The sequence below is a fragment of the Vigna umbellata genome, chromosome 2 (assembly GCF_029865625.1).
Source record: "Vigna umbellata cultivar VRB3 chromosome 2, Vumbellata_1.0, whole genome shotgun sequence".
In the NCBI taxonomy this organism is placed as follows: domain Eukaryota; kingdom Viridiplantae; phylum Streptophyta; class Magnoliopsida; order Fabales; family Fabaceae; genus Vigna; species Vigna umbellata.
The window spans coordinates 47860503-47886216 of record NC_142166.1 but is presented as its reverse complement, the minus strand read 5'-3'; the positions used below and the strand labels follow the sequence as shown (position 1 = coordinate 47886216).

The following is a 25714-nucleotide window of genomic DNA, read 5'->3' as shown; positions in this document are numbered from 1 at the left end:
TTTTTTTTAAATCTTTTATAAAATAAACAATAATAACTAACAAACAAATAAAAAACATTAAAGTAAATAAATACTATAATAAAGTTACATTTTATTACTTATCCGTTTCTCGTCTGCTTCTCCTTCTTTTTCTTCTTACCTCTGACATTAAGCTTACAGTAATTATCCGTTGGTAGCCGCCAGCTGCGTAGGGAATGGACGTGTCAAGTTTTGATTGGCGATGTTTTTAATATTCAACGAAGGCTCTAACGTGCGAAATTAGCAGGTAACATGAAAAATTGGTGGTTCACAACTTCTTCTCTCTCGGATTATGGCTACTCGTCTCTTCAGATTTCCTCTCACGTCGCAACCCAAGCTCTGCTTCAATTACACGCCCAACCATCCTGTCCAATTCATATCTCCGATCAAACGACGTCGCAACCGCCACCGCCATGAGATTCTCCGTCCATCATTCGCAGTATCCAGCTCCTTCCGGACCGAGATTGGCTCAGCTGAATCAGTTCTTATCGGAGTCCAGAGAGAGAAAAAAGACTCGCCGGTTCTGCTTGACGTCACCGGCATGATGTGCGGTGCGTGCGTCTCCCGAGTCAAAAACATCCTGTCCGCTGACGAACGAGTTGACTCTGTCGTGGTCAACATGCTGACCGAGACTGCCGCCGTTAATCTGCGCCGTATCGAGGAGGAACCGGCGAGCGTCGCCGAGAGCCTCGCACGGAGACTGAGTGACTGCGGATTTCCGACGAAGCGGAGAGCGTCGAGTTCGGGAGTGACGGAAAACGTGATGAAGTGGAAGGAATTGGTGAAGAAGAAGGAGGAATTGGTCGCCAAGAGTCGAAGCCGCGTCGCGTTCGCTTGGACATTGGTCGCATTGTGTTGCGGGTCGCACGCTTCGCATATCTTTCACTCTCTGGGGATCCACATTGCTCATGGTAGTACTCGAGACCATGCAAAGTTCTATCTGCTACAAATTCGCTTAAACGCAAATAAGTCGAGTGGGGAGCGCAACTTGTAAACGCCGTCTTCTAGTCTTTGAACTTACTTTCTATTTGCAGGATCGCTTTGGGAGATTCTTCATAGTTCGTACGTGAAGGGTGGTTTAGCTTTGGGGGCTCTATTGGGACCAGGACGAGGTTAATTATTCTTTCTTTTCCCTTGTTGATACATAGCAGCACCTTCTCTTGAAGTATGTAGGAGAGTCGTGCATTCGTAGTTCTACTATTTTCTTACTGTGTGTGATTCATGAAAATGTTTCAGAGTTACTCTTTGATGGCCTAAATGCGTTTAAGAAGGGGTCGCCTAACATGAACTCTCTCGTGGGATTTGGTTCTATAGCCGCATTCATCATTAGTTCCGTGAGATTCTATCTGGAATTTGAGCGTTCGGTTAAGTTACTAGACAATAGAATTTCTGATTTTGTTCAATGTGTCATTAATTCGAACTTGTCTTTGCTGTAGATCCCGCTACTTAACCCCAGCCTAGCATGGGATGCATCCTTCTTTGATGAACCGGTGACTTTCTCTACTTTTATCTGCCCTGATATTTGTCATTGGAAAATCTGCCACCTTGTTCTATCTTGACTTTAGGGTCTTGTTTAATTTAATAACCTCTCACCTTTGTAAAATATGTTATTTATTTTCTTGTTCATACTTCTTACGTTCATGTGTGTATAAGCTCCTCATGTGAGTATTGAATCTTTTAGCGTGCAGGTCATGCTTCTTGGTTTCGTGCTTCTGGGACGTTCTCTGGAGGAAAAGGCAAGGATCCAGGCATCTAGCGATATGAATGAACTGCTTGTAAGTTACAGTGTGATTCACCTCTTTCATCTGCTAACATTCAGTAAAATAATATTTATATAACCTGGTTATTTGCTATCTGGAATCAATAATGTGTTTTCCAAGAACAAATTATTAGACAATTTGTAGAGTTCTGTTAGTAATACATCATCAACCTGAGACTTCAGAATTTGGAAGCCAACTACTTCAATATCATTGGAACTGAATTCATTAACATTCCGTTGGAACAGAATTTTGATTTATGAATATGTTCCTTATAGTGATTAAATGGCCTCCGTAGGTTACGGCAAAGAGGAGGCATTTTGTTGGTTCTCCGTTTAAAATCCAATCCTGTTTCAACTTCCACTTCCAGTTCTGATCAATTATTATTCCTGAGAAAAATGAAAAATCCAAGAACTGGAACTTTAGTCATAAGATAAAGTGGCTTATATGAAAATTAAGCATCAAATTATAGTTTTACTGGTATGAATGGCATTTCTTTATTGTAATATTTTCCTTTCAGTTTAATTTTTTTATCTTACATGATTACGCTGTGGTGAATGTTTTTCCAGTCACTTATATCTACTCAGTCAAGACTTGTGATTACTTCAACAGAAGGTTCTCCTTCTACTGACACTGTGCTTTGCTCTGATGCAATTTGTGTTGAAGTCCCAACTGATGATATTCGAGTAGGTGATTCCGTGTTGGTGTTGCCTGGAGAAACTATTCCTATAGATGTAAGCCTTTCTGATTTCTATTGGTATTCTGTTTATCTTAAATAAAACAAAGCATGAAGTTAATTTTGTGGTACCTGAATTGGTGAGAGTGCACACATATCATTGCATTAAATTTGTAGTCTCTAGGACCAAATGCTCAATTACTAGGATGTGCCTAATATGCCAACAATGTCCTATAATAATAACATTGTTATGAAAACATTCATTCAAATATTTATTCCTAAAATTTGGTTCATGTGGTATTGCTTGCTAACTAAACAAATGCCCGGTCAGGGAAAGGTTATTTCAGGAAGAAGTGTTGTAGATGAATCCATGCTTACAGGGGAATCACTTCCTGTATTTAAGGAGAAAGGCCTCACAGTTTCAGCAGGAACTATAAATTGGGTCAGTCTTTAACTTTGTGTTGTCTCACTGAATTCACATGAGGCACACGAGTGATTTCAGTTCGTCTACCTTTGTTTACGAACAAACTTGTTGATCTGTTTCTTAGACCAAACAAATTCCTGTTTCAGGATGGTCCTTTAAGGATTGAAGCTTCTTCAACTGGTTCCAACACTGTGATATCGAAGATTGTACGCATGGTTAGTATCTCATCTTCTGTAATGGCTTGGTGATAAGATGCTGTATCATTTAAATGATATGATCATGTTTTTCAGTTTTTTGCTGAATTGAAAATTCAATTTCATGCATTCCTAATTGTTATAATTTTATAGGACAATGTGGTGCTGAACACATCGTATAATTGCTTTGCTTCATTTAATGTTTTTTGGAAAATTCTGAGCTAGCATTGTTGATAAGTCCATTGATTTGACATATGTGGAAATCAAACAATTGTAGAGTTTCTGCAATATTACATCTTTGTCTTGGGAAATTTAGGTTGAGGAGGCTCAATCACGTGAAGCACCTGTACAAAGGCTTGCAGATTCAATAGCAGGGCCATTTGTATACAGTGTAATGACTCTGTCAGCAGCAACATTTGCTTTTTGGTAAGTACTTATGTTTCCATGCAAGTTTTTTAGTTGATAATTTTTGGATTTGCCCCACCGATCCCAAATGGTAGTGGGGTTTGTCATAGCTATTATTAATTTACTATGGCATATTGATGTTATTTGTTATCCAGCCTATGTGGCTCTCCCTGACATTTAGACTAGATAAAGTTGTGTCCTTTTGTGTCCCATGCCAACATCAGTGTCTGTTCTTAGAATCTTGCAAGATTTATGATTGTCATGCACATTTAACATTCCCGAGTAAAAGACTTAATGTATACAGTTCATCTTGAGCCTTATCTTTGACAAAGTTCTTGCATTTATCTCCAGGTATTTTTTTGGATCACAGATATTTCCTGATGTGTTGCTCAATGATATTGCGGGCCCAGAAGGAGATCCTTTGCTTTTGAGTTTAAAACTATCTGTAGATGTTTTGGTGAGCCATTCTAAACTCTAGGTTTCCTTGTAGTTGGTGCTTCAAGTTTGCAACTAAAATTTTTGGCGTGTCCTTATTCACTTTTCTTTCAATATCTCCTATGAAGCACCCCCTTTTTGCTGGCTTTCTGCATGCATCTGTTATTGGTTAGGACGTTCTTGACAAAATCTTGCATGTTGTTTATGAGTCTTCAGAGTTGCAAACAGTCTTTGATTTGGACTCTTCACATTAATCAACTCTAAAATTTGGTGACGTAAGCTAGTAGTTGTGAGCATGTCTATCAGGAACTGATTGCAACATTGTGGATAAAGAGGAAGAAAAAAAGTAGAGTCATGAAAACGAGTATACGGAATTGCTCCTGATAAAAGAAAATTTTCAGGCAGGACGAAATATTGGTGTTTGTAATTGCTTATGAGTTTATTTAAAAATAATCTTTGTCCCAATTTTGTAGGTTGTTTCTTGTCCTTGTGCATTGGGTCTTGCTACGCCCACAGCAATCCTGGTTGGCACCTCACTTGGTACGATGCTTTTGCTTTCTGTATATAGTAAACTTAGACAACTGCAAGGTGAAGCCAATTGAACAGTACAGTGCATTTATAGTTGCAACTTAACTCCGTTTACTATCGGTTGAGATTCACTTTAGACCCATGATGATAGCATTCGTCATTGCTCAAATATTATTGATTCATTTTATCTGATACCAAGGTTTTCAACTTTCTTTTCCTTGAAAATTGATTGGCACCGAGTAATAAAAATATTAATCACTTTGTTTTTCATTTATACTCTCCTATTAATACTAATGATGGACAACAAAAAACTATTAATGAATTAATGTTGGTTTATGTAAATAAACCTACCACGACAATTATTGAGACAGAAGAAATATTTCTTTCATATATTTTCTGTTCTTTCATGTAATTATTTACCACTCTTGGTCAACTGCTGGTTCTATAAATATCTATTAACGATGAAGACACAAAACTATTGCGTTAAAAAGTAACCATGTCTTAATCAGGATTGGGATAAGGTGTCTTACCTAGTTTTTCTTATGCACTTGACTTTGTTGACTTTTACTGTGTAAAACTCGCTGCGTAGCAAACTAGTAAGGTAGTTTTAGTATCTTTGGTCTTTTTGTAACTAACTCTCACGTTAGGCACGTGTTGACAATGACCAGGAGCAAGAAAAGGACTTCTTATTAGGGGAGGGGATGTGCTGGAACGCTTGGCTAGAATAAACTATATTGCTCTAGACAAGGTAGTTCAGTATTCATAGACAGTATTATTCGTCTTTCCCCAATCCTCCCCATTCACCATATAGAAACATTTATATGGTAAGGTAACATGCATATATTTATGTATTAATGACTTTAGCAGGATGAATGTCTAAAAGAAAACATTATTAAGCTTGTTTTGCGCATACCAAATTTCACATCGAGACAGAAAACTCAAAAAAATATGAGTTAGTGATTCCTTATGTTCTGCTTTATTGATACTGTGTAATGGGAGCTTATAATATAATGTACTGTGATGTAAAACAGATATATGGTATAAATAAATAATGAACAAAAATGAATTACTTTGAAAGAAAAAAAAAAAAAACTAATCCATGCACTACTCTAACTTTTTTGACCGGCTATAATTTCTCATGAAAATAAATAGAAGGAAGAAGATTTACTAGCACTGTGCTTTCAGACAGGAACCCTGACGAAAGGAAAACCAGTTGTGTCGGCCATAGGCTCTATCCATTATGGAGAGTCTGAAATTCTTCGGATTGCTGCTGCAGTGGAGAAGACTGCATCTCACCCAATAGCAAAGGCTATTATCAATAAAGCTGAGTCATTGGAGTTGATCCTTCCTGTCACCAAGAGACAGTTAGTAGAACCAGGTTTTGGTACATTAGCAGAAGTAGATGGGCATTTGATTGCAGTTGGATCTTTGGAATGGGTTCATGAACGCTTCCAAACAAAAGTAAATCCGTCCGATCTGACAAATCTGGAACATAGTTTGATGAATCATTCATCAAATACAGCATCTTCTAAGTATTCGAAAACTGTTGTCTATGTTGGACGTGAAGGAGAAGGCATCATTGGTGCTATTGCCATAGCTGACACTGTGCGTGAAGATGCTGAATCTACTGTGATGAGGTAAGTTTATTTTGCCGTATGTATCCTCAGAATATTCTACCCAACACAACTCATTATAGGAAAATAATACTAGTGCTGCTTCTGACCAAATGCGAAGTTGATTCACTTCACTTTCTTCAGAAAAAAATGGCAGTTTTATTTTTGTTCTACAAGCTTAGCATTCATTTCAAGCTCAATACTAGCATAGCGCTACACCATTTTCTAACCCACTGTAATGTATGACATATACTGAATTTAATATATTTCCTGCATTCATTGGAAGAAGTATTTGCCAATTCAAATCTTTATCTAGTTTTATGAATTCCATGTGTGCATTTTCCGGCTGACTTTGTTGCATTTATTGGAAGGCTCAAGCAGAAGGGGATTAAAACGGTACTCTTGTCAGGAGACAGGGAAGAAGCAGTTGCAACAGTAGCAGATACAGTTGGAATTGAAAATGATTTTGTCAAAGCATCTTTGTCTCCACAACAGAAATCTAGGTTCATTTCCTCTCTAAAAGCTGCCGGACATCATGTTGCGATGGTATGTTTAGTGATGATAGCTGTACTTAACCAAGTTCTCTCCCCCTCACACCTTCTCTTTCTTTGTAATTTTCTTCATCTTGGGTATTGGCCTTAAGTTCAATAGAGAGCTAGGGTCAAAACCCAAGGTAAATATGCACCGAGTTTATAATATGATACTGAGGTTGGTCTTAAATTTAGCACGTATTAGTATCATACCTAGCTATAAACAATTGGATTTTGATTTTGTTTTTTGTTTTCGAAGTTAAGATATTTATGGTTGCTATTAATTGAAGAACATGCTATGGAACAGCTCCATACCAAAATTCTTTTTAAAGCATCAGGCTGTGGAATTCCTCTCAACTATTGCATCCATCTACCAACGACCAGAAAAATGACATTTTTACTAACAGTTTTTCTCTCCCCTTCTCTAAGGTAGGTGATGGGATAAATGATGCACCCTCTTTGGCTGTAGCTGATGTTGGGATTGCTCTGCAGAATGAAGCTCAAGAGAATGCTGCCTCGGATGCAGCATCTATTATACTTCTAGGGAACAAAATTTCACAAGTATGTTATTTTTATGCCCCAAATTTTGTTTCACCTATATGCAATCCCCAAGCTATTGATCTTTTTTATTTTTGCCCAAATGGATGGAAGATGGTGAAATTTTGAAATATTTGAAATTTTCATTGCTTGTGGCAATTCTTAATACTTTTTTCAATGCTTTCAATTTACACGATAATACAAGTAATCTGCTTAAAGCATTCTTTTGTTTGATACAACAATGATGATGGCATAATGCATCCCAAGATGTTGCTCTCTTTTTAATACTTGAAATTTTCATCAGTTGTGGCAAGTCTAAATGTTTTTTCATTGCTTTGAACTTTTGCACCATGATACAAGTGACCTGCTTAAACAATCATCTGTTTCGTACCACAGTGATGTAACGTTATAGATTTTTTTTTTATGAATGGAGTAATTTCTTGTGTTTAGCCTGCTAACTTTTATTAGGGGAGAGAACAGAACAAAATAGAACGGATTGTGGTGAAACTCAAATTTCAAAATTTTATATCACCTTTCATTTTCTAACAATGGCAGGTTGTCGATGCGCTCGACCTAGCACAGGCAACAATGACAAAAGTGTACCAAAATTTGTCTTGGGCGGTCGCCTATAATGTTGTTGCCATTCCCATTGCTGCCGGTGTATTACTTCCCCAATTTGACTTCGCTATGACACCGTCACTTTCAGGTAAACAGCATTCTACCACTCCATTCTTCTCATACATTTCCTCCGGCTATTCAAGAAGTTATAATTAATCCACACTTATTAAGGAGTATAATTAATTTAATTAGTAGCATTGAAGTTGTTTATAATTCTAAGAATTTAAAAATTATCTTTAAGTAATTAATGTATGAAAAAATGAATAATAGTAGTAGAATTTTAACTTTTCAAACTTAAACTCTTCAATTGTCTAGTCTTCATCGAAGAGAGCCAATTGGTGACATTTTCTTATTTATACGAAAATTATTAATGTATTTTGATCAATAAATAATCAAGGAACCATTAAAATGTAATTTTATTAGAAGAGATGGAAGAATTTCAAAAGAATATTCATAATTAGGAAGAAAGACAGTATTTTTTTTTCATGAATAAAAGAAATAGGTTCTTTCTTTCTGCGTATGGTGTTTGTCACCCTTAACATTTATTCACAGGAGGACTGATGGCCCTGAGCTCCATCTTCGTGGTTGGCAACTCACTGCTTCTGCAGCTTCATGGGTCTCCGATCCCTAGAAAGGGCTAACTCTTGACACCAGTTATTCCCATTCCGGCACATATGCTTAAATAAGCTAGCATAGAGTATTTTAGCCCAAACCTGTAATATATTTGTATCTTATAAAAGATTAGAGTGTATATTTTAATAAATTGCAGAAAAAACATTGTAATAAATACTTATATTCTCAGTGAATGACAACGTAAAAAATATCTTTCTTATTATTCTTTTAACAATAATGAATGAGGCATTAACGAAAATTTAAACAGAGTCTAATGTCATATACTCGTTCACTAAGAAAGAAATTTGTATACTTTAATACGAGAGGAGAAAGCTTCTGCATATTTCAATATGTGTGTTTTTGTTTTCTTTCTCAGATTCAATATCTTTATATGACAAGAAGAAATAAAACAAGAGATATTTGGATATTCGTTATCGGAATATTTTTCTTGGATTCATAAATTTTACTATAAAATATAATTTAAAATTAACTTAATTTTATAAAGTTTACTTATAAGACTTAAACATACTTACATAATAAATTCGTTTTTAGATTATAAAAGAATAAATTTTAAATTCAACTTAATTTTACAAGACTGTATTTTAAAATTTATATCATTTGTATATATTGTAAGTTTATATTATTTCTAATAGTTGTGAAATATTCAACGACTTTTAGATGAACTAAACTATTGAATTAGTTAATTATACCTATATATACTTGAAATATTTGTAAAATGAACGTATTTTGTTATATGTTTTCTAGTATTTATCTATATAAGATTTTTATTTTAATTATTGTAAAATATTTTTACTTGAAATAGTTATTTTTTAAAGGACTTCTTTCTCAAGGGAACTTCTTCACGAGCAGAGCATAGCCATGCCAGCCGAAATGGTAATTTTATTTCGATTGAGTTATCTTTCTCTTCAATCTCTGTTCTACATCCCATAAATTCCCTCATTCCAATCATCCGCAAATTACTTGATACAAATGCAATAATCACTCACTTTTCCATCCTCTTATAGATTTTTTTTATTTATTTACTAGGACAGTTGTAGCTAATATTAATCTGAATAAACGAGGTTAGAATTTGATTTCTTATTATATTTGTGAAATGTGGAGTGCTAAATGGGCCCCCACAAGAAGTAAACCTAAAAGCCCGTTAACTGGGCTAAGTCCGGGGTGCATTAAGAAAAAGCAAAATGTGTGGTAATAAAACGACAACAAAGAAATAGAAAAGGTCCTGAATTTAGCCATAAGAAACAGAGGCGCAGCGCATCGCTACCTCTACCGTGGCATTGTAACAAACATATTTGAGATTATAAACCGAAAGCGTTGTAACGTGGGAGGGGAAGCAAAGCAAAAGAAAATGGGAAGCAAAGGAAATTTCTTCTGGCTATTGGCCACGTGCATGTGTGTTATCGTAGCGCATCACGAAGCCGGTGCTGCAGAAATGCGAGGCAAAGAGCTAATAAAAAATGTGTGCAAGACAAGGGGAAACGATGAATTGTGCATGAAGGTGCTTTCGACGGATCCAAGCAGCCCAGAAGCCACCCTAAAGGACCTGGCAATAATAACGCTGAAGGCCGCGGCGGAAAACGCCAGCGGCATATTAGTGGACGCGAAGAAGATGATCGATGACCCGAACTTGGAACCGGCAATACAACAGGGGCTGGCTGATTGCAAGGAGAATCTGTTGGATGCAGAAAGTCAAATTCAAGACACTATTGCTTCCGTTTTGTCCGACGATAAGAGAGATGCCCTATTGTGGATGAAGGCAGCCCTGGCTGCAATCGACACATGCGACGATTCCATCCCCGGAGACGATGACATTCTCTCCAGAAGGAGTGTAAGCTTTCGCCAACTCTGCAACATTGCCGTCGCCATCAACAAGAGAATGATGGGCGTTCAATCTTAGATGCTACTTACCATCTCTCAATCCTATGTTTCTGTCTTTTTGTCTCCACGTTTTGCAAATCCTAGATTTTTTGCTCGACAAGGTGGTTCAGCTTTTAGTTAGGTTGGTGAAGGAGACATTTAACTAGCGAGTGAAGGCGCCCACACATACTATGCTAGAATAAGGCACCCCTATTATCTTAGAACAACATCTTATACAATATACACGTCAATTTATTATTTTAAACAAAATTAGTGTAAGACATATTATACTTTTAAAACCAAATAGATAAAAGTAAATTAACTAGAATACGTAGTAGCAAAATAAACATACTGTAAAATGATAAATTACCAGTGTCAAATGATTTAAAAATCATATTTTCACTTACTCGTCAACAAAATAAAATAAAATAAATTATTTAGTGTTTATTTTTGTTACATTATAATAAATTATAAAAATTTAAAAATATGTTTTAATATTTATAAAACCTTAACTATATATTTTTATCAACGAAAAGATATCAGAGGAAATATACTAACTAAAAATTTGTGATACTCACGTGACAATTTATATAATCTTTTTATCTATATCATATCGTCAACTTCTCTGTTTCTCTTTTATTTTACAGATAACATTATTTAGAATAAAGGTAGGGGAAGGTGTTATCTTTCTAACGATAAGTTTGTGTGTAGCCAAAAGAAGCAAGGAAGAAAGAAGTTTTTTTTTTTTTTTTTTTGAAGTTGTGTCATTAACTCAGAAACAGGAACTGGGCAGCATGAGGACCCAATAATCTTGGTGATGAGAGATGGATATAGGATTATTCCTAAATCAGAAGCATGACCTATTTTGGAACCAGTTCATAGAACACATAATACTATTGCTTCTTTTTTTTTATTATTATTATTATTATTATATATGATGTAGTGGTTCCGAATAGCACAATAATTTATAGTTGAATAATATATTTCTATCTAGAAGAATAATTTATAAGAATACTCAAATTTTCAATCATCTTTATTGTTAATATTATTAAATTATTTCTCTCCTATTACTATTATAATATTATTTATATAATAAAACAACAAATACGAGATTCAAGATATTTAAATGATGCATTAATAACACATTTTATCACGTAACTATTATAATTTGATGTAATTTTTTGTCATTTAAATTTTTAAATAATTTACCACCAAATTTTAATTCTGTACTATAAATCGCGCTATCCAATATTTCCATGCATTTCGTTGATTGTATTTTTTAATTTGACACATCTTATCTTTGTGTTTGCTACAAAAATGGCGTTTTTAGTTGATAAAACCAGTTTTTTAACCAGTCAACACTCTGCTGCATAATCAAAATATAACAATGATGAAACGCTTAAAATAAAAAAAAATAAATTATGTGCAAGAAAATATTAAAGCGACAAGACTCGTAAAGTATAATTAATTAACTGACAAAGTATACGATCAAATTAATAAATTGGAACATAATTTATAAGATTATCTATATATAAACAAACGTATTCCCTTAAAAAAGTGGTATCTTTTGGATGCATAGACATATTTGAGTGGATTTTTTTTCTTATACATTTTTATTTTATTAAAAAATAATAATTTCTATTTTTTTTTCTAGTATACTACATTACACGAAGCCTTACAATCACAAAATCTAGTAGGTAGTATTTATAAATTTCAAAATACGAAGTATTAAATTTTGAATGGTGTAGTAGATATGAACAGTGATTTATAAATTGTTTTTTTTTATATTGTGATTTGATATAAATTTTGCTCTGAATATTCCGGTAAAATTAAATAAAATGAGAAGGTTTGATGTTGAGATAGGAAGAAAAGGTGGTTTTAAGATGTAATTAGTTTGTAAATAAAGTAGGGATAGTAGAAATGAAAAAGAAGGGAGTGTGGTCCTATTTACGAAAATAGAAGGTAGTGGGGTGGGACCTGTCCTATTTAACATAACACCAAAGGAAGTGCAACACGAATCATCATCATTGATGATGTTACTTAGGATAAAAGTAGAAACCACTTTCCAATTCCCAAGGTTAATACAGTAACTTTATTTCCTCTCAGGCAACGCAACTTCATCCATTCAAATATTTCAAATTAAATTATTAATACGTTTAACTCACTTATTTTATTAATATCATGTACGAAGTATATTCACAAAGCATAACCAGATTTGATTAATGTTATTTATAATTATTATTATTAATTATAAAATAATTTTAAATTAATTATAAAATGACACATTGTTATAAGAAAATGTTCTTAAAATATCATTATTGTATTCACATAATACTCAACAATATATACGTTACTTTAACTTTTACAATTATTTAAACTTATTTCACGAAGTTGTAACATTCTCTAATATAATTACCACACAACAAAGTTATAACATTCTCTTGTATAATTACCATACAACAATGTATAAGTAGACGAGAAAGTTAATCAAAAAATTACTAGTATAATTTTATACAAGTGAGTTAATAATTCAACGAACTTTTGTCGGACCTAACTTCTAAAACTTTAAATTTACAAGCAGATTGAAATTTGAAGTGATGCAAAATAGAAAAATGATAATAAATGTTTTTTGGAAATTTATTTATATTAAGTATGTGTTGATAAAAACAGATATTTAACCTATTTTTAAGACTTTATAGGTTTATGTAACATTATTTTTACATATATAAATGCGTTTTAAATATGTAAAAAAATCATTTTTTTACCTGATATCTATGTAAATATTAAGTAAGTTCATTTGAGATAAATGATTTAAGGGGGAGAGATTAGATGAATTTGAGAATATTTGAAAAGAAATTGTATACTGTTATTTTTTAAGAATTTAGATGTGATTTAGATGAATTTAGAAGTAAACTTAGTAAGATTTATCTTATGTAATAAATAAAATAATGTTTTAATAGATAGAAATTAAATATTATCAAAATATTGTTAGTGATAAAAATCATATAAAATGATATTTATTAATAACATCTTTATAGATAAAATAAATTAAAATTAAAAAAATATAAAATAAAATAAAAATATTATTTAAGTAAAGCCAAAATATGTTATTTAAACTTTAAAAATATATATTTTTAATTGATTAATGACATTGTAATACACTGTCTGGAATGGGTTCTAGGTGAATGTAGAATCAGTTTTGTCAACCATTAGAATGAGTTATGGATTCAAATTAGTTATACCCTTCACACAATCGATTACAGAAGTTGATGTTCTCACGTTCTCAATGTCAAAATGGTGGAATTATGAAAATTATAAGGACGAAAATGATATTTAGCATTAAATCCCTTCAAATAATAGCATATCACACAATTAAAAAATCCCTCTATTTCACAATTCATCAACAACTTGACTCACTTTCAATTATTTCAAACTGAACATCATTTTAATAAATTTTTTTAGGTTTTGTTCGTTTAAATAGATTTAGAAGAGAGTGATTGAATGAATTTAAGAGGATTTGAAAGTAATTATTTTTTTGTTTAGTTTGTGAGAATCAGTGTAGGATTTAATTGATGTGACAGATTAAAAAAATTTACTTCCAAAACAACTTAAATAAACAACAAAAAATTTACCTTCAATTCCTCTCAAATCCATTAAATCACTTTCTCCCAAATCAACTTCTATTTAACTGAACAAAGTGTTAATTAGAAAAATACCTATAAGCAAACACATTCTTATACTACAAGTCAAGTAAATATATCTTTACTAATCATACATTATAATTTTTTTTATTGTCAAAGTTTGTGTTGTTTTATGTGATATTATAAAATTAAACGCATAATCCCAGTCAATATAAAATCAATTGAAAAATATGAAATTTTTAAACTCAATAAAACAACTATTTTTAATGTGAATTTAATTTAAAATATTCAAACTTATGAAAAATTTAAACTTAATTATTTTTGTTTTAAGTGGAATGATACGTAAACAATGATAATATAAAATAACAATCACGTCAATTTAATTGATGAAAAGATTAGATAGTTAATTAAAAATATAGTTTTTTTGAATATTTAATAAAATAATTAATTTAAAAACCACTCAGTTAAAAATATTTGAAAATATTTAAATATGTGTAAAACTTAATTAAATTTTTATATTAATATACTTTTAAATAATAAATATTTTTGCTGGTTAAATATTATACTATTTATAATATTTTAGTAAATTACACTATGTGTGTAGTAGATGCAGACGTTACTTATTGATTTTGAAGAAAAAATTATCAATCTTTTGAACATCGTGAGATGTTCTCTCATTTCAGGGAGTTACATTATTATATCATCCGTAATGTTTGAAGGCAATATTGGATTGAACTTCTTGATTTATTCGAGTTATTGAGCTTGGTACGAAACAATATAAATTTCTTACAAAGATAGATCTTTTTACTAAAACAATTTATTTTTATTTACCATAAATAGCAAGAGGCTACTCGGCAATTATTTATTTTATGAATACAAGTGAAAAGAATATAAAATTGCTTTGCTTCACTTTCTTGACTTAATTAATAATTTGATTATTTTATTCAGTTCCATGATTTATTTTAGTTTTTGTAATTATTTTTATATAATATGTTTGGAATATATTTGTATAATTTGACAAATTACATGTTAAAATTTGTATAATTTCTATATGTCAAAATTTGAATAGTTTTTTATTCTGAGATTCTTTGATATATAACACATTGAAGATTTTGATCGATGGTATATTGTAAAGATTTTAACACATGATATTTGTTTTATACATAACACTTTCAAGTATAATTAACACTAGTTTAAAAAAAAACTACCAAATTAATGTTATTCAACAAATACTGAAACTTAATTAAATAAAAAGTTTCATAATAACTAAAATAAACCATAAACCTATAAATCAAATTACTCATTAATGCTTTCATATCTGGTATGGTGAAAAACCCTTTTCGCTCTTGGTAGGAGCATTTTATTAATAGGATTTATAGAAACTTTCTTAAACACTTAATAACAAATTCCTATGTTTTCTATTATAATATTTTTGAAGAAGTTATTGAATAATAAGGGTAAGAGTTTTCTTATTCACGATAGGGTGACTTTCACATGCATCCTTTTATTTAGAGTTGTTAAATATTGACTCATCACATATTGGTCACTTAGCGAGCTAATCGAATTCGACTTATTTATTAACAAATTGAAAAAATTCAAACTCGACTCAACCCACAACAAGTTGACGGGTTGATTCACTGGTTCATTTAATTATAAGTTTTCTTTTAAATAAAAAAATTTCATTTTTTTTAATTCAAATCTAAATAAACATTACAAGAAAATGATGTTAAACTCAAAAAACAACTCAAAAGTAACATACAATCCACACTTAATAAAAAACATGTACACAAGACAAACAAATAAGTTTTTAATGTTGATATTTTTTATATCACTTGTACATTTATAATTTTAGAATCTTGAATAAATAAATCTATAATATTTTTCTATCTTTAAACATCTTCTTCTTTATCACTATTAAAAAAATGTTAACTAATAATATTGAAACACAAAATAATAAATAATTTAATTAAATTAAGTGGGTTGGTGAACCAATCCGGTTAACCATAGATTTGACCCGTGAGCCGGGTTTTAAATGAGCCGGGTTGAAAACTAACCCGTATAAAAAAATTACATTTTTTTTAAACCCGATAGATTTTTTTTTTAAATTTATTAATTTTTTGGTCATTAATTTCTTTAACTTTTCAAGAAAAAAAATTGCGTTCAAAATTTTCAATAATAGTAAAGTTTAATTATACATAGCATTTTTATTTATTTATTATCTTAAGATTTAATTGTAGTGAGTCACAAATATTTTTCGCCTTTTACTTGTGCAATAAAACAAATTATGATTGATGATTGCTAGAAAAAATCACTGGCTACCATGTTGTCTGTTTTAAAGAAAGAAAAGTGTCAGCAGATAAAAAAACACATTTATTAACAAAAAAAACTTTATTCTGTATTATTTGTTCAGCACATTTAATGAGAATCACATAAGTATTTTCTATACTTTTTTTTTTTGCATTTTAAAATAATAGATATAGAAAACCTACATATATCTTTTTGTCCTCAATTCATAAAAAACAGTGCGACCAAACCTAAAGTAAAGTTTGAATTCTGGTTCTCTTGTTTAGTTCCGAACATAAAACAAGACCTCTAAAAATAAAGAACACTATTCTCATAGCCATGGATACCCACACAATTTTTAAGTATCTAAGAAAAACTCGTGTGTTCATTTTCATGGGATTTTTGCATATCAAAGAAGCCATTAAGATAGACAGATACGTCACTGTCCCCTTAGTATAATTTACATGTTCCAACTATACAATCATTTACGTTGTACGTTGCTATAATACAAAACACTACGATTTCTTTTAAATCTCAGATCACGTACCCTTTCTTTTTCAGATAAATTACACTTCCCCATTCATAATCTCACCATTAACAAATGAAAAAACCTTAATTTTAACGAGTTGCATGTATTTAGCAACAAACCCTTTTGATCTAAAAGACGTTGCAGTAGTATTTGACAAAGAGAGCAAAGAAAGATAGCTCCTTTCAAATAATAAACAACAAGGCATTGAAGGAGAGAAACACACAGACTCAAAAATAATCATGGAAAGAGGAAGTGTTGGTTGATTGGCAGAGAGAAGTGTGAACGGTAAAGAGAAAGGTGTCTCTGTCATCTCATCTCAAATGGATCTCCTTATTGCCTTGCATCACTCTCACAACACAAGAACACAAAGTGAAAACGACCCTTTCCCACGTCAATTAAGACCATGCCATGGTATAATTTGCAATTGCTGAAATAAGATCCCACTACAGCTACCACCACATAGTGTAATTAAGTTAAGAGAGAGAAAACAAACAAAGAGAAAGAGAAAGCTGGACCTCCCTGCTTGGTACGTAGATAGAGACTCTGCTACAGTGTTGCAGGTTGTAGCAGAACCGCTGCCAGATAGTTTTAACTTTAGTCCATTAATTTATTCACTTCACATCACTCCATTAATTTTAGTATTATAACTAGTAATTCTACCCAGCAAGCATGGTATTACAGAGAGAGAGAGAGAGAGAGAGAGAGAGAGAGTCTATGTGCCAGGGTGATGTGACGTGATTACAAAACAAAGCACTGCTTCTTCTGTAACACACCCTTCAAAACCAGAAAAAAGCATGTTATCCCATCACATCATTTGAACGAGTTCTATTCTGAACCTCTCAAAGCCTTCTCTTTCGTGGTTCTTGCATTTGGTGCAGTTATGGCGTTTTGGTTTGGATTCCTTCTTCCGGTTCTTCTCCTTCGTTTGGATTTGGTGGAATCTCACGACGGTGAGGCCTTTTCTCTAACCGGACACGGTTTGTTTTCTTTTGTTCCTCTGGTTTACGAGCTCAATGTGCATGTTTGAATTGAAGGAGCAACTTTGTTGGAGATGAAGAAGTCGTTGAGGGATGTGGATAACGTTCTGTTTGACTGGACTGACACACCTTCTTCAGATTATTGTGTCTGGAGAGGGGTTACTTGTGAAAATGTCACTTTCAATGTGGTTGCACTGTAAGTACCACTCTTCTTGTTGTTGAGTTGTGTATCATGTGCTTCAATAAGGATCTTCTTTTCGTTTTTCTTTGTTTTTTTTTTCTTACAGGAATCTTTCAGGATTGAATCTTGAAGGCGAGATTTCACCTGCATTAGGGAGGCTTAGCAGATTGGTCTCCATGTACTTACTGCTTCATGTTTTAACTTTATTTAGGCTCTTAGTTTTATTTGCAATTCTCAAACTCGAGGCTTTGTAAACCAATGCCCTTTTGTATGCATGTGTTGTTTAACAGTGATCTCAAGGAAAACCGTTTATCTGGGCAGATACCTGATGAGCTTGGTGACTGTTCCTCTTTGAAAAACGTGTATGTTTCATACCCGAAGAACTGAATTCCATTGATAGTTTTGGCTGCCGAGAGAAAATGTTTAATGGGGAACTTTTTCCTTTTACTGTGTTGTCAGAGATTTCTCTTTTAATGAGATTCGGGGAGATATACCGTTTTCAATTTCGAAGATGAAACAACTGGAAAATCTGTGAGTTCTTGTGAGGGTTTCCCTTTCATTGGGGTTTTTATTTGCCTAGGCTATGCCATGGTTATGACAAGTATTTCCCCCCCTTTTTTTAATCTGCTCTCAGAATCTTGAAAAATAATCAGCTCATTGGGCCAATTCCTTCAACTCTCTCTCAGGTTCCTAACTTGAAGATTCTGTAAGTCATTTTTCCATTTTCTCTTTTTCGTCTAAAGGATCAATTTAGTATCTATAGAGTTTTTGAAAATCGGTTCTGTTTCAGAGACCTGGCACAGAATAATCTCAGTGGTGAGATACCAAGACTTATATACTGGAATGAAGTTTTGCAATATATGTGAGTATATTGTATATTTAGTGAAACCCATCATTTAAATTACTTATGCAATGAAATCTATGATGTGATCTTGCTGTTAATCCTTTTGTTTCATTTTCCTATGACAGTGGCTTGCGAGGTAACAATTTGTCGGGTTCACTTTCTCCAGACATATGCCAGTTAACTGGATTGTGGTATTTGTAAGTTACTACACTGGCTCTCCTTTTATTTAATGTCCTGAAAGTATACATTTACTTGGTGTGGTAGGGAAGTAGTTATTATCGTCCTTCCATTTTGCAGTGACGTGAGAAACAATAGCTTGACAGGCAGTATTCCTGAAAACATAGGCAATTGTACTGCTTTCGAGATCTTGTATGTATATCTAACTGTATCTGTATCACAGACTTTATCTCACCATGTTTTCACTATTCTTTTTAATATGTTCTATTGATGTCAGGGATTTATCTTACAACAAGCTATCTGGAGAGATACCATTCAATATTGGTTTCCTACAAGTAGCAACTCTGTATGTATTGTGTTATCTGTCAGATATTTTCAAAAAGAATGATGTGGTCTTCCACTTTAATAATTTAAGAAGCTCCTAAAAACTTGTTTGAATTTGGTAGGTCATTGCAAGGCAATAAACTCTCAGGTTATATTCCATCAGTTATCGGTCTGATGCAAGCCATTACTGTCTTGTAAGTATTCGATTGACAAACTTTATGAAGTTTCCTTGTTGACTTGATGTTTTTCCTCTTTACTAATCTCTCTTTCGACATTCCTACAGAGATTTGAGCTGTAACATGCTAAGTGGGCCAATCCCTCCTATATTGGGAAATTTGACCTACACAGAAAAACTGTGAGTGCATGTTAGTAGTTTAAAATTTACATCTTAAGTTTGATTTTGTGCCTAAGTGTGTGCATTAAAAGTATCAGAAAATATTTAGACTCATTGGATAAAATTTATGTAATGTTTGAAGGTATTTGTATGGAAACAAGCTGACTGGTCTCATCCCCCCAGAGCTCGGCAACATGACAAAGCTTCACTATTTGTAATATGCTTTAGTCATTAGTTGACTTCAGGTGCAACTTGGGTTAAATTTTTCCTATAATGATTCACCTTCCTGTGCAGGGAATTGAATGATAACCTTTTAAGTGGACCAATCCCGCCTGAGCTTGGAAAGCTTACTGATCTGTTTGACTTGTAAGTGGTGTTAATATGAATTATATATTTTGTTGGTTGTTGAGTAGCTTTATCAGTCACACATTGTTCTTGCAGAAATGTTGCCAATAACAACCTTGAGGGTCCAATTCCCGAGAATCTCGGCTCATGTAAAAACCTCAACAGCCTGTAAGTAGTAAGCCTTGTATATTACTATGTAAGAAGGACTTTTTTTTCGTTACATTAAGGTGATGGATTCTCTGATGATATATATCAGCAATGTGCATGGGAATAAGATGAGTGGAACAATTCCCTCAGTTTTTCAAAGCTTGGAGAGTATGACCTATCTGTAAGTTTTACCTTGACTTTAATATGCTAAATGTTTCATCTTATCTGCATAATTAGTTCTACTGTGATTAGTTCTGTTGGCCCTAAACATGGCAGTACGCATGAACTTCTATAAATGCTAATTAGAGTCCTACTGGAGTTGGCCAACACTTAGCAGTTCAAAGTTAAACGAATTACTTATTTTCTTAATTAATTCTGATTCCTTCAAGTCCTTGTGATGGCTATCCTTAGGAATCTTTCTTCAAACAATTTTCAAGGGTCTATTCCAATTGAACTTTCACGGATCGGAAATTTGGATACACTGTAAGTATGAATAGTTTAATATGTCTTCTTATATCTATATCCCTGATTTCTTTCTAATCGATGTTTTCCTCCAGGGATATATCAAATAATAATATAGTTGGTTCCATTCCTTCTTCCATTGGTGATTTGGAACATCTTCTGAAGTTGTGAGTGTTTTAGCAAGTTACTTTTGAAATCTTGAATGTTACTTTTCACTGACTGTGAGTAAGAATTTTGCTAGGAATCTGAGCAGAAATCATTTAACAGGCTTTATCCCGGCAGAATTTGGTAATCTAAGAAGTGTCATGGATATGTAAGTCAATCAACTTATGGATAAAAATACATCAAAAGTCTTTTGTTGGTTCTTGTTACTGACTATTATTCCTACTAAGTAATATCTCAGACAGTTTGCTTAACTGATTAAATAACTTTTTTATATTCATGTAGCCGTTCTCCCTTAGTAGATAAGATGGTTGGCTTTTGTACTGACTATTTTCACGATTCTGTACTCCAGTGACCTTTCAAATAATAAACTCTCTGGCTTGATCCCTGAAGAACTTAGTCAGCTTCAGAACATGATATCTTTGTAAGCTCCCTTTTTCCTTATTCAATGTTTGTTTTATAAGTTCTTGTTAATATAAGTTGATGATATTTTATGGACTTGCAAATCTCTTTTGCCAGTAAACCAACTTCCTTAAATTCTACTGATTTATTGGATGGTAGAAATACATAAATTTGTTGCAATATATGCTGTCTTTTAGGACGAATTTCTCAAAAACTATGCTTAGAATCTATGTTCATTAGATTTGATAGAGTATTGAGATCAGCTTCTTTAATTGCTTGAATAGACCCAGAACTAATTTTCTCGTTCTTGGGTTTATTTTGTTAATTTGAGTTGACAAATCATGATAGAGTGATAATTTTGCTGCGGTTCTTACATGTTTTAATCACATCTCTTGTTTTGAAATTCTACAGGAGACTAGAAATGAACAAATTATCCGGGGATTTGTCTTCACTTGTAAATTGCCTTAGTCTTTCTTTGATGTAAGTTCTGTCTCTTCTGATTTTACTTTTGGAACAATTTGGCATTATAATTCTCTGGAAAGATCATATAACTTTTACCCAACAGATTGGTTATTGACTAAAAATTTTGTAGTAATGTATCTTACAACAATTTAGTTGGTGTTATTCCCACAAGCAACAATTTTTCCAGGTTTTCTCCTGATAGGTTAGTCCATTTCCTGGTGAACCTTTTATCTCTATTGCTTCTATTTTTCAACTCAATGTAGCTTTCCATCAGTATGTTCTTTTGGATTCATTGATTGATTGACGTCGCATTTTATTTGCAGTTTCATTGGAAACCCTGGTCTCTGTGGCTATTGGCTGGATTCATCTTGTCAAGGGTCTCACCCTACCGAACGAGGTCAGCTGAACTTTCTAGCATAATACCATGTTGTTCCTTCATATTTTTGTTTCATGGATTTTACAGTAATTAAAAAATCTCTAGTCCTCAAGATCTTCCCACGTTAATTTTGGTTGTTATTCTTGTTAGAATATGTTGGGTAATGTAAGGGATTGTTAACGTTGGAACTCTAAGATGGGGAATATGTCCCCTTCCATCTATGTTCTGTTGTATGGTTCTATTGTATAGTTCTATAAGCACCTAAAAGTCTCTAGTTCCTCCCCTAAAAGATCTTCCCATCAATGTTTTGTTTTTATAGTTTTGTGCTTGAGGTTTTCTAGGTTGCTACTTCTGTCTGATACAGTTTTTTTATTAGATTCCTGCCATGTGGGCATTTTTTTGTTGTGACTGATGTGATCTGGACCCTTGATTACATAAAAAAGATAGTCTGTAAGCCAAAGTTTATTTTATTCAAGTAATTTTTGTTGTTATATATCTCTTTCATATTTGTCTTTTGTAATTTTTCCATATTTCTCTTTTGTAATTTTTCCTTCGTTAAATGAAATAAACGGACACAAATAATATGGGAGTAATGGCATTTTGTTAAAATAGAAGCATTTGAAGAATAAAACTGGGTTTCACATGTTTGTTTTTATTTTCCAAAATGACACTGTTAATCATTCAAGATGATTGACGAGGAAGTTACACAAGGCGCTTTGTTCTTCCTATTACATCATTCAATTTAGAACTAAATAGTTTGTATGTGCATAATGAGCTAATATGTTTTTTGATGATGCAGTTAACCTGTCTAAGGCAGCTATCCTAGGAATTGCTCTAGGTGCCCTTGTGATTCTTTTCATGGTGCTCTTTGCAGCTTGCCGACAACACAATCCAGCTCCTTTCCCTGAAGGATCTTTTGACAAACCAGGTACTTCATCTTAACTGTGCTTATAGAAAATGAAGATGATGCTCTACTGATTTTTCCTTCTTGACAGTTAATTACTCACCTCCGAAGCTAGTGATACTTCACATGAATATGGCACTTCATGTATATGATGATATAATGAGAATGACTGAAAACCTAAGTGAGAAGTATATAATTGGGTATGGTGCATCAAGTACAGTTTACAAATGTGTTCTTAAGAATTGCAAGCCAGTGGCTATCAAGAAGCTGTATTCCCACTACCCCCAATGCTTGAAAGAGTTTGAGACTGAGCTTGAGACAGTTGGCAGCATTAAGCACAGGAATCTGGTCAGTCTCCAAGGCTACTCTCTGTCTCCATTTGGAAACCTCCTCTTTTATGATTACATGGAAAATGGAAGTCTGTGGGATCTTTTACATGGTAAGTTGAAGCTTTTGCTTGAAAGATGTTGATAGTGTTGCATGCTTTGCTACAAACTTTCAAGCCAAGCAACGCTTTTATTCATGCACATGTTTTTCAGGACCTACCAAGAAGAAAAAACTTGATTGGGATGTTCGTCTAAAAATAGCACTTGGATCAGCACAAGGGCTCGCTTATCTACACCATGATTGCTGTCCACGTATCATTCACAGGGATGTAAAATCATCTAATATATTACTAGACAAAGACTTGGAGCCCCATCTCACCGATTTTGGCATTGCAAAGAGTCTATGCCCTTCTAAGTCCCACACTTCCACTTACATAATGGGCACCATTGGCTACATAGACCCCGAGTATGCTAGAACTTCTCGTCTCACTGAGAAGTCTGATGTGTATAGCTACGGTATTGTATTACTTGAGCTTCTAACTGGGAGGAAAGCTGTGGAAAACGAAGCAAACCTTCATCATCTGGTGACTCTTCCATTCATTTTAAACAATTCTTGACTGTTATCTCTTTTGCCCCATCATGAGCTTTGAGATAGTTAAATACAAAAAAGAAGTTATATTTCTAATATTTGACGTAAAGCCATAGCATTGTATGGTCCTACATAGCTGAACAAGATTTTACCTTAAAAGACATGATATATATAGCATGAATAAGCTGAGTAGTGTTACCCTTTGGTGTTGTTACCTTAGTCCATAATTTATGGCATATACCTAACTCATTTGCTAACATAATTTTCATATTCTAACATCTAAGTCCCTTTATTCGTGTAGATTTTATCCAAGACAGCTAATGATGCTGTAATGGAAACCGTTGACCCAGATATCAGTACCACATGCAAGGACATGGGAGCAGTAAAAAAGGTTTTTCAGCTTGCCCTTTTGTGCACCAAGAAGCAACCAGTGGATAGACCCACAATGCACGAGGTGACCCGCGTTCTGGGGAGTCTAGTGCCACCAAAAGAATCAGTCCCAATGCAAGTACTTTTACCTCATTCACAGCCATCTGCAAAAATGCAATCCTACAAGGATGAATACGCCAATCTTAAAGCCCCACACCTGGTCAACTGTCCCTCCATCAGCACCTCTGATGCGCAACTCTTCCTCAAATTTGGAGAAGTAATATCTCAAAACAGCGAGTGAGCACTTGAAGAATCAATGTATATTTAAGCCACAGAGGAAATATGTCAAATACTTTGTATGCAATATGGTCCATCTGGATAAACTAGGAACAAAATCACTCCAGTAATTTTTTGGTGTAATGCCTAACATTTATCTACACTGCACTAATTGTACTACCTTTTTCCATTACACTAATTGTACTACCTTTATTCAATGATAATACTATTATGCTAATGAAAAAAGACAATAGATTACATTGCAATTTGCACAAATAAGTTGTCCCCGTCGTGTAATCTTAAAGGATTGATGATTACAAGATTAAAGGCTCTTATTGATTCTTTCTTAGGAAAGCGATGATGCAACAATATATTTTATTCAGGCTTAAGGATTTGGAGACATCTTTCTATCACTATTTTTCAAAAGGAAATATCAGGAAAGAAAACAAAATCATTTATTCTTTCAAGTTAAAATTAGTTTTGTATATAAATTAAATTGAAAATGTTATATTTTATTAATTTTTTAAAATATCACAAATTAAATTAAAAACGTTATTTTTATTAATTATACTTTACAGTTTTTCTTTTATTTCATTTTTTTTCTAGATACTCTTATGAATGTTTCCTCGAGAAGCCTAAGTTAAATCTTTATACTGTTTTGATTTCTTAATTATAAGTTATAACATTTTATTCCTAATCCTTGCCAAAGAGAACGGGTTACCCTAAATTACATTATTTTATCGTTTGATTAATGGACAATTCTGTCAAATACTGAAGGATATTTCCATGCAAGTTATTCGTCTAACTTTTCTTAAAGGATAGAATGTATTGTTTTTTTTGTAATTGAACTCAATTATGTTTATGTAAACAAAATAAACTCATGTAAAAAGCACTTCAATCATAGATTACATTAGCAAGAATCATAGTAAAGCTTCTAAAGATAGAGATTAGTTTTGCGAATTATTTCGGGTAAAAAATTATGAATTGATGATGTACTTTTATAGTAAATAAAAAAACTATATTGAAAATGATGCATGAATTTTTGTTTCAATGATTTTATCTCTCTTACCAAACCAATAACAAGTGGAGTAAAAGGTCAAAATTAATAAAGGATTGAAGCGTAAAGCAAAGGAGAAACAAAACTGAAGGAAGAGATGAAAATTGTCCTTTGCTTCCTTTATACGTTGATGCCAATGGCATTTTGTTTCGGTCTGTTTTACTCTTGAAATTGTATTGTAATTAAATCTTATAAAAGCTGTAACTCTTTTTCTTTATTAAATTTAGTTTATATACATCGCTATCGTATGTCAAAGGTATCTTTGACTTTTTTTACAGTCGATTTAAATACTTATACTAAGCTTTGAGGGGTAAGCTATACA

At 32.9% G+C, this 25714-nt stretch overlaps 3 protein-coding genes across 5 annotated transcripts; all 3 read left to right on the top strand.

The window, feature by feature from the left end:
* The first annotated feature begins 249 nt into the window (after positions 1–249).
* Positions 250–8570, top strand: LOC124826169 (copper-transporting ATPase PAA2, chloroplastic). 2 transcript variants are annotated; one of them, XM_088107205.1, is made up of 17 exons: positions 250–929; positions 1053–1130; positions 1255–1352; positions 1455–1508; positions 1707–1793; positions 2345–2509; positions 2783–2893; positions 3022–3090; positions 3386–3495; positions 3826–3931; positions 4383–4449; positions 5106–5185; positions 5590–6074; positions 6422–6596; positions 7010–7141; positions 7673–7823; positions 8288–8570. In XM_088107205.1, exons 1-17 carry the CDS (start codon positions 311–313, stop codon positions 8374–8376), a joined length of 2676 nt encoding a protein of 891 aa, XP_087963331.1. In that variant the 5' UTR covers positions 250–310; the 3' UTR covers positions 8377–8570. The 2 variants fall into 2 exon arrangements, with proteins under 2 accessions (XP_087963331.1, XP_087963332.1); XM_088107206.1 differs by having other exon boundaries at positions 251–929; positions 5623–6074.
* Positions 8571–9631: 1061 nt separating this feature from the next.
* On the top strand, positions 9632–10406 carry LOC124840224 (putative invertase inhibitor). Its single transcript, XM_047316235.2, has one exon. The coding sequence runs from the start codon at positions 9717–9719 to the stop codon at positions 10263–10265; it is 549 nt and encodes a 182-aa protein (XP_047172191.2). The 5' UTR covers positions 9632–9716; the 3' UTR covers positions 10266–10406.
* A 6767-nt stretch (positions 10407–17173) lies between these two features.
* LOC124840227 (LRR receptor-like serine/threonine-protein kinase ERECTA) lies at positions 17174–24586 on the top strand. 2 transcript variants are annotated; one of them, XM_047316239.2, is made up of 27 exons: positions 17174–17628; positions 17713–17851; positions 17943–18014; positions 18127–18198; positions 18296–18367; positions 18471–18542; positions 18627–18698; positions 18806–18877; positions 18978–19049; positions 19135–19203; positions 19304–19375; positions 19465–19536; positions 19658–19729; positions 19810–19881; positions 19957–20028; positions 20117–20188; positions 20419–20490; positions 20565–20636; positions 20711–20782; positions 20984–21055; positions 21445–21513; positions 21626–21697; positions 21819–21892; positions 22671–22799; positions 22867–23214; positions 23315–23685; positions 23992–24586. In XM_047316239.2, the coding sequence occupies exons 1-27, from the start codon at positions 17559–17561 to the stop codon at positions 24358–24360; spliced, it is 2934 nt and encodes a 977-aa protein (XP_047172195.2). In that variant the 5' UTR covers positions 17174–17558; the 3' UTR covers positions 24361–24586. The 2 variants fall into 2 exon arrangements, with proteins under 2 accessions (XP_047172195.2, XP_087963330.1); XM_088107204.1 differs by lacking the exons at positions 17174–17628; positions 17713–17851 and having other exon boundaries at positions 17996–18014; positions 18158–18198; positions 23992–24528.
* Positions 24587–25714: the final 1128 nt, after the last annotated feature.

Bases quoted from the DNA above. Each gene is read 5' to 3' on its own strand.
- LOC124840227 (XM_047316239.2), top strand. From the start codon at position 17,559: ATGGCGTTTTGGTTTGGATTCCTTCTTCCGGTTCTTCTCCTTCGTTTG. The intron at 17,629-17,712 runs GTGAGGCCTTTT...TTTGAATTGAAG, and splicing joins TTTGGTGGAATCTCACGACG to GAGCAACTTTGTTGGAGATG. The intron at 19,537-19,657 runs GTGAGTGCATGT...TAATGTTTGAAG, and splicing joins TTGACCTACACAGAAAAACT to GTATTTGTATGGAAACAAGC.
- LOC124826169 (XM_088107205.1), top strand. From the start codon at position 311: ATGGCTACTCGTCTCTTCAGATTTCCTCTCACGTCGCAACCCAAGCTC. The intron at 1,509-1,706 runs GTGACTTTCTCT...TTTAGCGTGCAG, and splicing joins CATCCTTCTTTGATGAACCG to GTCATGCTTCTTGGTTTCGT. The intron at 7,142-7,672 runs GTATGTTATTTT...TAACAATGGCAG, and splicing joins TAGGGAACAAAATTTCACAA to GTTGTCGATGCGCTCGACCT.
- LOC124840224 (XM_047316235.2), top strand. From the start codon at position 9,717: ATGGGAAGCAAAGGAAATTTCTTCTGGCTATTGGCCACGTGCATGTGT.